The sequence below is a fragment of the Bufo bufo genome, chromosome 7, assembly GCF_905171765.1.
Source record: "Bufo bufo chromosome 7, aBufBuf1.1, whole genome shotgun sequence".
In the NCBI taxonomy this organism is placed as follows: Eukaryota; Metazoa; Chordata; class Amphibia; order Anura; family Bufonidae; genus Bufo; species Bufo bufo.
Genome location: NC_053395.1, coordinates 101275261 through 101289097, shown reverse-complemented (window position 1 = coordinate 101289097; position 13837 = coordinate 101275261). Strand labels below are relative to the sequence as shown.

Genomic DNA, 13837 nt, shown 5'->3' with positions numbered 1-13837 from the left:
CCACACTATAATTAAGAGATCTTTGAGGTAACACAGAAAATGCATTTTTTTTATTGCTGCTTCCTCTTATCTCCTCCTTTGTAGCTTCTAAGTCTCTGAACCAACGTGCAATAGTAGATTTGCTTCTCACACCTTTAAAGAAAAGTGTCGACATAGCACAGACCCACAAATGGGTTCCAAATACTTTTATTATACTCACAAGATCGTAGTCTTGAACATTGTATAAAACATATGGTAATGCCCGACCCAAGTTTCGATCATGCTTCGTCTGTGGCGTTTTAGTTTCACTTTCAGATATGGGCGGTATTTATCTTCGCGTGGGAGGTTATGATGTGAAGATAAATGACGCCCATATCTGAAAGTGAAACTAAAACGCCCCAACTGAAGCATGAGCGAAACCTGGGTTGGGCACTACCATATGTTTTATACAATGTTCAAAGACTACGATCTTGTGAGTATAATTAAAGTATTTGGAACATATTTATATGCGGGTCTGTGCTTTGTTGACACTTTTTTTTTTTAAAGGTGTGACCAACTATTGCACATTGGTTCAGAAGCTGCGAAAGAGGAGGACAAAGGAGGAGATGACGAAGCAGCAGTAAACGAACCAGCGTTTTCTGTGCTACCTCAAAGATCTCTAAATTGGCAGGGGTGCTGGGTGTAGGACTCCAGCCGATCAGATCACAAATAATGTAAAAGTCTGGGAAAACTCTGTAAAAGGTACTCAAAGGGGTTGTCTGAGATAAGGAAAAATCTCGGACAAGCCTTGCAGTAATCTAAAATACATGATACAGTGACATGCTGATGTATGGAACTTACTGCTGCAGCCATATAGTGGCACATCCCCACTGCAGTTTGTTCATGAACAGAGGCAGAAGGACCAGACTACCGAATAAAAAATAAAAAATAAATATTTTAGCCTATTGCAGGGCGTGTCCGAAATTTTTAATTGTTTTGGACAAATTTCTTTTGTTGCTAGCAAGCACTTATTTATGCTAAAATCTTGATAACTTGTACATACCAAATGGAAATGCATATGGAACAGGCAACTGTGTGGTTCTCAGTTCTTCATTTATGAATTCACACTCCACTGAAAACTAATGAAACAAAAATGTTTTAAAATATTAAATCTAGCAAAAGCATGCACACCCACAAATATATAATTGTGCCAAAGTCTATATCAGCTATACAAAAATACAGCAGTTCACCACAACAGAATTTTATGATACTGTGTGCCATTTTATACAATGAAAACTAAAATGGCAACCCTATATCCCCATATTAGTGCATTCCTGCCAATGTTAACATCTGTGTATGCAAAAAAAAAATACATAACTGGCTGCACTTATGAAACGTCAATGCCACCCACCTAAGAAAACACAGTGCAAGACAGCCAACATGTAGTTAAACTTTATTGAATTTACATATTAATTGCTTAAGCCAGATTTGGCCTTTACCCTTTGATGAAGTGGCATTTTTGCGTTTTTATTTTTTGTTCCCTGCCTTCCCACAGCCATAACTTTTTTATTTTTCTGTTTATAGAGATGTAAGAGGGTGTGTTTTTTTTATGCAGGACAAGTTGCAGTTTCTAAAGTCATTTAATGTTGCATATGAGGTAGTGAAAAGCTGTAAAAAAAAAATCTAAATGGGATTGAATTGGAAAAAAAAGCAATTGCACCATAGATTTTTGTGTTTCATTTTTACATTGTTCCCTATGTGATAAAAGTTACCTATTTCATTGATTCTCTGGAACTGTACAATTACAGAAATACAACATTTATATAGTTTTTCTTCTGATTTAATACTTAAAAAATAAATAAAAATTCAACATTATATTTATGTCTACGGATGTGAGAGCTACTGATACCATTTTTTATTTATTTTTGGGTGGGGGAGTTGTGATCGCTCTTTATTCATTTTTTTGGGAGGTAAAGTAACTGCCCATTTAGATTTTTTCTTTTCTTATGATGTTCACCACATAGAATAAATATATTTATATTTTAATAGTTTGCGCATATGGGGACATGGCAGTGCATTTGATCTTTATTTTTCTATTATGGGAAAAGGGGGTGATTTAAATTTTATATATCATATTTTTCGCTCTATAAGACACACTTATTTTCCCCTAAAGTAGGGGGGGGGGATGGATATCAGTGCATTTTATGGGATGAATACTAATGAATGCTTTAATTATGGAAGCGGTCATTAGTACAGCAGGGCTGGAAAGCTGTGAATGCAGCGCTCCCTGTACGTGCTTTGTACTGACCACTTCCTGGTCTTCTCCTGCAGGGCTCCACACGTTGTGCTGTGACCTGAGCACAGCATAATGACTTCGGTGTGCACTGCGATCTTATGCTGTGCGATGCCAGCTCACAGAATATTGCAGTAGAAAGAGTGCTGGATCTCAGAAGTGATGCCATTGTCCAAAGCAGGAGAGGTGAGTTGATTTTTTTTCTGTCTGATCTAAGGTCTGCTTAACATGAGGGGATGATCTGAGGTCTGATTGTGGGTCTAATCTGAGGTCTGAATGGGGTTCTTACCATTGGGGGTCTGGTCTGAGGTCTGAATGGGGGTCTAATTAACATTGGGCATCTGAAGGGGTTCTGCCATCACATATGTCATAATAAAACTATATCACCTGAGACTTGATAGTTGAACATTCTTGAGAAAATTGATGTATTATAATATGCAAATGTGCCTCCAGGAGCAACATTTAAATACAGACACATTTACATACAAACACACACATATTTATATAGACACACACAGACACTGCTTCGCAAATATCATTTTAAGGAACTTTGATTTTGCTGTATTTGCAAATAGAGGAACTACTGAGATAGCAAGATACAGTATAATTAAATTTAGAAAATATGTTTTTGCAATGCCTCGTATGTACGCCTGCAAGTAATGTCTAAATGTATTTTTCTAATATACTGGTATAATTGGTTGCTTTAACCACCTCAGCCCCTATAGCTTAAACATCCTTAAAGACCAGGCCACTTTTTACACTTCTGACCTACCCTACTTTCACCGTTTATTGCTCGGTCATGCAACTTACCACCCAAATGAATTTTACCTCCTTTTCTTCTCACTAATAGAGCTTTCATTTGGTGGTATTTCATTGCTGCTGACATTTTTACTTTTTTTTGTTATTAATCAAAATTTAACGATTTTTTTTGCAAAAAAATGACATTTTTCACTTTCAGTTGTAAAATTTTGCAAAAAAAACGACATCCATATATAAATTTTTCTCTAAATTTATTGTTCTACATGTCTTTGATTAAAAAAAAATGTTTGGGTAAAAAAAAAATGGTTTGGGAAAAAGTTATAGCGTTTACAAACTATGGTACAAAAATGTGAATTTCCGCTTTTTGAAGCAGCTCTGACTTTCTGAGCACCTGTCATGTTTCCTGAGGTTCTACAATGCCCAGACAGTACAAACACCCCACAAATGACCCCATTTCGGAAAGTAGACACCCTAAGGTATTCGCTGATGGGCATAGTGAGTTCATAGAACTTTTTATTTTTTGTCACAAGTTAGTGGAAAATGATGATTTTTTTATTTTTTATTACAAAGTCTCATATTCCACTAACTTGTGACAAAAAATAAAAACTTCTATGAACTCACTATGCCCATCAGCGAATACCTTGGGGTGTCTTCTTTCCAAAATGGGGTCACTTGTGGGGTAGTTATACTGCCCTGGCATTCTAGGGGCCCAAATGTGTGGTAAGTAGTTTGAAATCAAAATGTGTAAAAAATGACCGGTGAAATCCGAAAGGTGCTCTTTGGAATGTGGGCCCCTTTGCCCACCTAGGCTGCAAAAAAGTGCCACACAAAAGTACTCCTGAGTACGGCGATACCACATGTGCGACACTTTTTTGCAGCCTAGATGCGCAAAGGGGCCCACATTCATTTTATTAGGGCATTTTTAGACATTTGGATCCCAGACTTCTCCTCACGCTTTAGGGCCCCTAGAATGCCAGGGCAGTATAAATACCCCACATGTAACCCCATTTTGGAAAGAAGACACCCCAAGGTATTCAATGAGGGGCATGGCGAGTTCATAGAAATTTTTTTTTTTTGGCACAAGTTAGCGGAATTTTATTTTATTTATTTTTTTCTCACAAAGTCTCCCTTTCCGCTAACTTGGGACAAAAATTTCAATCTTTCATGGACTCAATATGCCCCTCACGGAATACCTTGGGGTGTCTTCTTTCCGAAATGGGGTCACATGTGGGATATTTATACTGCCCTGGAATTCTAGGGGCCCTAAAGCGTGAGAAGAAGTCTGGAATATAAATGTCTAAAAATCTTTACGCATTTGGATTCCGTGAGGGGTATGGTGAGTTCATGTGAGATTTTATTTTTTGACACAAGTTAGTGGAATATGACACTTTGTAAGAAAAAAAAAAATAATTTCCGCTAACTTGGGCCAAAAAAATGTCTGAATGGAGCCTTACAGGGTGGTGATCAATGACAGGGGGGTGATCAATGACAGGGGGGTGATCAATGACAGGGGGGTGATCAGGGAGTCTATATGGGGTGATCACCCCCCCTGTAAGGCTCCATTCAGACGCCTGTATGTGTTTTGCGGATCCGATCCATCTATCAGTGGATCCGTAAAAATCATGCGGACGTCTGAATGGAGCTTTACAGGGGGGTGATCAATGACAGGGGGGTGATCAGGGAGTCTATATGGGGTGATCACCACCGTCATTGATCACGCCCCTGTAAGGCTCCATTCAGACGTCCGTATGCGTTTTGCGGATCCGATCCATCTATCAGTGGATCCGTAAAAATCATGCGGACGTCTAAATGGAGCTTTACAGGGGGGTGATCAATGACAGGGGGGTAATCAATGACAGGGGGGTGATCAGGGAGTCTATATGGGGTGATCACCACAGTCATTGATCACGCCCCTGTAAGGCTCCATTCAGACGTCCGTATGCGTTTTGCGGATCCGATCCATCTATCAGTGGATCCGTAAAAATCATGCGGACGTCTGAATGGAGCTTTACAGGGGGGTGATCAATGACAGGGGGGTAATCAATGACAGGGGGGTGATCAGGGAGTCTATATGGGGTGATCAGGGGCTAATAAGGGGTTAATAAGTGACAGGGGGGGTGTAGTGTAGTGTGGTGCTTGGTGCTACATATTGCTGAGCTATCTGTGTCCTCTGGTGGTCGATCCAAACAAAAGGGACCACCAGAGGACCAGGTAGCAGGTATATTAGACGCTGTTATCAAAACAGCGTCTAATATACCTGTTAGGGTTAAAAAAATCACATCTCCAGCCTGCCAGCGAACGATCGCCGCTGGCAGGCTGGAGATCCACTTGCTTACCGTTCCGATCCTGTGAACGCGCGCGCCTGTGTGCGCGCGTTCACAGGAAATCTCGCGTCTCGCGAGAGGACGCGCCGGTGCGTCCAGGCGGAATCAATCAACCACCTCCAGGACGCGTCGCTGCGTACGGCGGTCCGGAGGTGGTTAAAGAGTAACTAAACTTTTGAATAAAATTTTAATAAGATGTTCCTAATGACATAATAACACTTTTTCTAAGATACTTTATTAATGTTTTTTCATACACTCCCCCCGCCCCCAAAGCGCACCATTCCCTGTGCGCTTAAAATTCACTTCTCTGTACACCGCTGACAGCTCAGCGGTGTATGGAGTACGGACATGACATTTTATGAATGGCGCCACAGTAGCAGTGTGTACGGGCAGGAGTGCATATTGCTACACTTGCCCGTGCCCCACGGAGGTTTACTAACTCCTTGCATAGCACATGGGTGCCCTGTACCCATGTGCTATGCTAGGATTAGCTGAGCGGAGCGAATCCTGACAACTCCGCTATGCTGAGTCCTGCATGTCAGCTCTTAGCTTAGTGAAGCAGGCACAGGCAGGAGCCGCTCCGTTCAGCTAATCCTGGCATAGCACATGGGTACAGGGTACCCATGTACTATGCCAGGAGTTAGTAAACCTCCGTGGGGCATGGGCAAGAGCTGTCAGCGGTGTATAGAGAAGTGAATTTTAAGCGCACAGGGAACGGTGAGCTTTGGGTATTAAAATTTTATTTAGAAGTTTAGTTACTCTTTAATAAATGCTTCTAATTTGCTGTATTGAAATTTGTGGGGAAGTAGGCCTCACAGGTTACAGCTAATAAAAGAGTTCCATGGGATACACCTGGCAGAGAATCCATTACACAAGAAAGTTGTCTTATTCTTTAATTCTTAGGCCAGCCATGTATCCTTGGCACAGGGGAAGACCAATAACCAATTTGAATCCCACAAACAAGCAAAGTAAAGCCCACTAGTTTGGGACTTGTCCTAAATTGCTAAAAGACACAGACATATATTTATATACAGACAAGCACAGACATATTCATCTATATACATACAGATACATTTATACAGACAGACACATACATTTCTGTGCTGACACACACTTTTATATACACACATACATACATTTATATACAGACACACACAAACATACATTTATATGCAGACACAGATACATTTACCGGTACATTTATATCCGGACACACACAGACACACATTTCTAAGCTTACATATGGATACACAGTGGCATAGCTCATAGGCCCTTGTGCAAGAGTTCAGCTTGGGCCCCCTTTCCCTCAGTGGTGTGTGGTAAGGGGCAGGGAAATAGCTAGCCTTCCTGCTGCCTGAGGCAAAAATTGAAATGGCAACGCCCACAGGCCAAATTCCCACTTCCTTTCAGCCTGTTAGGAAGTCCGCAAAAAATATGTATGACGTCCGTGTGCATTCCGTAATTTGCGGAACGGAACAACTGGCCCCTAATAGAACAGTACTGTCCTTGTTCATAAAATGCAGACAATAATAGGACATGTTCTATTTTTTTGCGATACGGAAATACGGAAAAGAAATGGTCACGGAGTAACTTCTGTTTTTTTGCGGACCCATTGAAATGAATGTTTCCATATATGGCCCGTAAAAAAAAAAACGGAACGCACACAGAAAGAAAATATGTTCGTGTACATGAGGCCTTAAAGACATAGAATACTTGGAAAACATTACATACAGTGCTACAGGGTAAGCGTAATACAGTGCCACATACCTCTTGTATCCCTGATGTAGACATTCTCTGTGATGATTTCTTTCAGCCATCTCTTGTCTCTACAGAGTTTGACTGAAATCTTTGTTTCCTACTCTTCCATCATCCTGCCACACTGTACCCACTGTGCTCCCCAACACTATACTGCAGAAACAGTCCCCCTGAAAATACGTGCAGGTAGTGTCCCCTAAAATTACTATTGGAACACAGTTCCCTAAAGAAATAACTGCGCCCAGCAAATAGTGTCTCTAAGGCCTCATGCACACGACCGTTGTGTGCATCCGTGGCCGTTGTGCCGTTTTCCGTTTTTTTTCGCGGACCCATTGACTTTCAATGGGTCCGTGGAAAAATCGGAAAATGCACCGTTTTGCAGCCGCATCCGTGATCCGTGTTTCCTGTCCGTCAAAAAAATAAGACCTGTCCTATTTTTTTGGCGGACAACGGTTCACGGACCCATTCAAGTCAATGGGTCCGTGAAAGAACACGGATGCACACAAGATTGGCATCCGCGTCCGTGATCCGTGGCCGTAGGTTACTTTCATACAGACGGATCCGAAGATCCGTCTGCATAAAAGCTTTTTCAGAGATGAGTTTTCCGATAGTATATTCTAACACAGAGACGCTTCTAGTTAGAATATACTACGAACTGTGTACATGACTGCCCCCTGCTGCCTGGCAGCACCCGATCTCTTACAGGGGGCTGTCATCCGCACAATTAACCCCTCAGGTGCTGCACCTGAGGGGTTAATTGTGCATATCATAGCCCCCTATAAGAGATCAGGAGCTGCCAGGCAGCAGGGGGCAGACCCCCCTCCCTCCCCAGTTTGAATATCATTGGTGGCCAGTGTGCGGCCCCCCCGCCCCCCCCCTATTGTAATATCATTGGTGGCCAGTGTGCGGCCTCCCCCCCTCCCTCTATTGACATATCATTGGTGGCCAGTGTGCGCCCCCCCCCCCCCCCTCCCGATCATTGGTGGCAGCGGAGATTCCGATCGGAGTCCCAGTTTAATCGCTCTGGGGCTCCGATCGATAACCATGGCAACCAGGACGCTACTGCAGGCCTGGTTGCCATGGTTACTTAGCAATATTACAATATTAGAAGCATCATACTTACCTGCTGGCTGCTGCGCTGTCTGTGTCCGGCCGGGAGCTCCTCCTACTGGTAAGTGACAGGTCTGTGCGGCGCATTGCTTAATGATCTGTCACTTACCAGTAGGAGGAGCTTCCATGCTGATGGGGACGCTTCAAGTTAAAATATACCATCGGATTGGAGAAAACTCTGATCCTATGGTATATTAACTCCTGACTTTACATTGAAAGTCAATGGGGGACGGATCCGTTTGAAATTGCACCATATTGTGTCAACGTCAAACGGATCCGTCCCCATTGACTTGCATTGTAATTCAGGACGGATCCGTTTGGCTCCGCACGGCCAGGCGGACACCAAAACGACTTTTTTTTTCATGTCCGTGGATCCTCCAAAAATCAAGGAAGACCCACAGACGAAAAAACGGTCACGGATCACGGAAAAACAGGAACCCGTTTTTGCGGACCGCAAAAAAAAAGGGTCGTGTGCATGAGGCCTAACACTGATATTATAAACGTAATGTCCCCCAAAAATAATTGAGCTAAGCTGATACTGTGCCAGGGTGCCCACAACAGTAATAGTGCTCCTCAAAGTCCACAAAAAAAATATATATATCTAACAGAGTGCACTTAGAGTTAAACATGACCCCAATAGTAATAATATCCCCCATTGTGCCAGTATAATAATAACCCAAATTCTCCTTATAATGTTTGCCAGTAGAAAAATGCCCCCTAATGTGTGCCAGTACAAAAATACCCCCTTATGTGTGCCAGTACAAAAAATACCACTTTACAATGTGCGCCAGTACAAAAACTACCCCTTATAATGTGCACCAGGGCAAAAAAAAAAAAAAAACTTAGGGGTCATGCACACAACCACTGGATAACTATTCGACCATTGTGGATCCACAAAACACTGTTACCATCCGTATGCATTCCACATTTTACGGAATGGTAAGCCCCTAATAAAACAGTACAATCTTTGTCTGTAATGCGGACAATAATAGAACATGATCTATTATTTTAGCAGCGTGGCTAAGCGGACACGGAATGCACACACAGTCCTTTCTGTTTTTTGCAAACCCGTTGAAGTGAATGGTTCCGCATAAAGTGCCAAAAATACTCCCTTACAATGTGCGCTAGTACAAAAAAAATACCCCCTCATAATGTGCACTAGAACAAAAAAAATTCTCCTTTTAGTGTCCACTAGTACATTAGCATAAAAAATTCCCCCTTAGAATGTGTGCCATAGCTCCTCCAGTAGATGCCCCCAGAGTGTTTCCTCCCATCCATGGTGGCCCAATAGCATGGTGCCAAATAAAAATACAATAAACTCAAATACTTACCTGCATGCCACTGTAAGCAATGAAGTGCAGGCCTTTTCTAGCCTTTTTCCTAAGCTGCACGCTGCCCGGCTCAGGAGGTGCAATGATTATTACATCATTTTGTCGACTGTGCAGGGCTCCAATAAGCTGCAGGCACTCCTAAAGCCTATTAAAGGAAAAGGTGAGGCAAGGAGACATCGCTCCTTTGCCATGCTGCAGCACCTAACTGTATCACCGACGATAATACATAATTGTTGGTGCACGACTGACAAGTGGGGCATTTGGGCTCCCCTGGCTTAGGGACCCGGTCTAAATTGAGACCGCTAAGACCCCTATAGCTATGCCCCTGCAGATACATATATACACTGCTTAAAAAAATAAAGGGAACACTTAAACAACACAATGTAACTCCAAGTCAATCACACTTCTGTGAAATCAAACTGTCCACTTAGGAAGCAACACTGAGTGACAATCAATTTCACATGCTGTTATGAAAATGGGATAGACAACAGGTGGAAATTATAGGCAATTAGCAAGACACCCCCAATAAAGAAGTGGTTCTGCAGGTGGTGATCACAGACCACTTCTCAGTTCCTATGCTTCCTGGCTGATGTTTTGGTCACTTTTGAATGCTGGCGGTTCTTTCACTCTAGTGGTAGCATGAGATGGAGTCTACAACCCACACAAGTGGCTCAGGTAGTGCAGCTTATCCAGGATGGCACATCAATGCGAGCTGTGGCAAGAAGGTTTGCTGTGTCTGTCAGCGTAGTGTCCAGAGCATGGAGGCGCTACCAGGAGACAGGCCAGTACATCAGGAGACGTGGAGGAGCACTGCCAGAGTCCTGCAGAACCCAGCAGCAGGACCGCTACCTCCGCCTTTGTGCAAGGAGGAACAGGAGGAGCACTGCCAGAGTCCTGCAAAATGACCTCCAGCAGGCCACAAATGTGCATGTGTCTGCTCAAACGGTCAGAAACAGACTCCATGAGGGTGATATGAGGGCCCGACGTCCACAGGTGGGGGTTGTTCTTACAGCCCAACACCGTGCAGGACGTTTGGCATTTGCCAGAGAACACCATGATTGGCAAATTCACCACTGGCGCCCTGTGCTCTTCACAGATGAAAGCAGGTTCACACTGAGCACATGTGACAGACGTGACAGAGTCTGGAGACGCCGTGGAGAACGTTCTGCTGCCTGCAACATCCTCCAGCATGACCGGTTTGGCATTGGGTCAGTAATGGTTTGGGGTGGGATTTCTTTGGAGGGCCGCACAGCCCTCCATGTGCTCGCCAGAGGTAGCCTGACTGCCATTAGGTACCGAGATGAGATCCTCAGACCCCTTGTGAGACCATATGCTGGTGCGGTTGGCCCTGGGTTCCTCCTAATACATGACAATGCTAGACCTCATGTGGCTGAAGTGTGTCAGCAGTTCCTGCAAGACGAAGGCATTGATGCCATGGACTGGCCCGCCCGTTCCCTAGACCTGAATCCAATTGAGCACATCTGGGACATCATGTCTCGCTCTATCCACCAACGTCACGTTGCACCACAGACTGTCCAGGAGTTGTCAGATGCTTTAGTCCAGGTCTGGGAGGAGATCCCTCAGGAGACCGTCCACCACCTCATCAGGAGCATGCACAGGCGTTGTAGGGGGAGGTCATACAGGCACATGGAGGCCACACACACTACTGAGCCTCATTTTGACTTGTTTTAAGGACATTACATCAAAGTTGGATCAGCCTGTAGTGTGTTTTTCCACTTTAATTTTGAGTGTGACTCCAAATCCAGACCTCCATGGGTTGAAAAATTAGATTTCCATTTTAAATTTTTGTGTGATTTTGTGTTCAGCACATTCAACTATGTAAAGAACAAAGTATTTCAGAAGAATATTTAATTAATTCAGATCTAGGATGTGTTATTTTTGTGTTCCCTTTATTTTTTTGAGCAGTGTATTTATGTAAACACACAGACACACACAGATACATTTACATTTATACACCCTTTTATATACAGACAGACAAACATACATTTCTATGCAGAAACACACAGATACAAAGACATTTATAGAAACATAGTAACTAAAGCTGAAAAAAAGACATCCGCCCATCCATTTCAGCCAGTTATCCTGCAAGTTTATCCAGAGGAAGGCAAGAAACCCTCATGAGGTAGAAGCCAATTTTCCTCATTTTAGGAGAAAAAAATCCTTCTTGACTCCAGTCAGGCAGTCAGAATAACTAGTATCTATAACCTGTCATATTACCACTCCAGAAATGCATCCAGGCCCCTCTTGAATTTTTTTAGTGAGTTCACCATTACCACCTCCTCTGGCAGGGAGTTCCACAGTCTCACTGCTCTTACAGTAAAAAAAATAAAAAAAATAATCCCCTTCTATGTTTGTATAGAAACCTTCTTTTCTCTAGATGTAGAGGACGTCCCTTCATCACAGTCACGCGCATGGGAGAGATCTCTGTACTAACCCCTGCTATACAGTATTTATACATGATTATTAGATCTCCCCTCAGTCTTCTTTTTCATAAGCTAAATAAATCTAATTTTGAAACATTTCTGGATTATGTAGTCTACCAATTCCTGTTATTACTTTGGTTGCCCTCCTCTGAACCTACCGTAACTAGTTCTGATATGTCTGTGCACAGGAGCCCAGAACTGTACACAATACTCCATGTGTGGTCTGACTAGCGATTTGTAAAGTGGCAAGACTATGTTCTCCTCACGAGCATCTATGCCCCTTTTCATGCAATACTGAGGGTAGCTGCCTCTTTTAGATTGAGCACTCCTCACTCATCTGCCTGGGGCAGAATATATATATGTAGCTGGTTTCTACACTGCTCTGAATATTGTAGGCTTAGTCAAGCTCAGGAGAGGCAGTTCTGTTAGTATTAGGTACCCATCTGCAAAAGCCACCTTGACGCCTGGTAGATGGGCTCGACACACATATGATCAAAAATGTGCACAAAGAGCTTCTATTTTATTTTCATTTATAGTAGGTATAATACCACTTTAAGTTAGAATGATCGTTGTATGTATTGTTTGTATGTGAAATATTGTGCTGCCATAAGTTTTTTGTTTTCTTTCATGCAACCCATTATCTTATTGCCTTGGCAGCAGCTGCCTGACGCTGGTTTCTACAGTTAAGTTTGCTTTCCAATAGAATTCCTAAGTCCTTTTCCATGTCAGTGTTACCCAGTGTTTTACCTTTTAGTATGTACTGGTAACATGTATTTTTTCTTCCCATGTGCATAACCTTACATTTATCAGATCCAGATCCAATCTATCCAGATCCATCTGTAGCAGTCCTTTTTCGTGTTAATTACTTTACGCAGTTTAGTGTCATGTGAAATTTTTTTTATTTTTCCGGGCAAACCTTCTTGTTCTGACCAGCAGGGTTTGAATTTAATTATATTTCACGTCAGCCAGGTTTTAGTATTCCTGTGGTGATTAATGTGGTAATAGCACCTTCTTTCTTGTTTCAAAGACTGCTGTATTGTGGGTGGTGCAAAGCTTTGTGGGAGGGCAACGCAGCCTGCGAAAGAGATGTCTCCAGGACACAGTACAGGAATGTCCTCCTGCATATCTACTTTTTAAACTCCTCCATCCTGGTAAAAGCATAGCTGGTGAGAGATCTATCTTTATTTTAGTGACATTATGTTATGCAGAGCTCTTCAGTCAGTTGTATTTTTTCTCAGGGAAGTTGTTAATTCTGTTAGCTAGACATGTAATCTTATGTATAAGCAGCCATTTTACCATGTTCTTCAGTGTTATGCAAATGTTACAGTACATGCTATCTATACTCTGGTAAATCTATAAGAATACAAATAGCATGTATAAATACAATCTCAAATACTCCTGTTTTGCCAATAAACAAGTTAGACTAAAAAGAACAGTCCTCTTATTTGGAAGACAGGAATGGTTTATTCTGAATGTCAGACTGCACATATATATGAAGACATACGTATATGAAGACACACGTATATGAAGACAAAACAGTAAAACAGATGCTAGTCACCAGCGATAGTGGATCTGACTACACGGAGCCGCCATCACACGAGGTCCTGCGTATAAGATTGCAGCGGCTGCCATGTGGCCACAAGAAGCGAGAGTGCAGCCCCCAGCAAGCGCAGCACGATCCAGACCATGCTAAAGTCCGTTTCTACATAAACCGAGTCCGCACAAGGACATTAAGCAGCCAGAAAAAGGCACATAATGTCCGCTAGCCAGGCATCATCATACAGGACCAGGTCACAAGCAAGCTGCTCTAAAAAATCCTCAATAAAAGAAAAGGCGTCTCTCGCCTGTGCTGAAGCTGCAAAA

At 42.7% G+C, this 13837-nt stretch overlaps 1 protein-coding gene across 2 annotated transcripts in view; it reads right to left on the bottom strand.

Annotated features, from left to right (window-relative positions):
- The window catches only part of PGAP1 (post-GPI attachment to proteins inositol deacylase 1), a 1296519-nt gene that overhangs the window by 662754 nt on the left and 619928 nt on the right, over positions 1-13837 (bottom strand). For both annotated transcript variants that reach the window (XM_040441657.1, XM_040441658.1), the window contains exon 14: positions 1022-1097. In XM_040441657.1, the coding sequence (XP_040297591.1) occupies positions 1022-1097 (76 nt within the window). The remainder of the gene's footprint in view (positions 1-1021; positions 1098-13837) is intronic.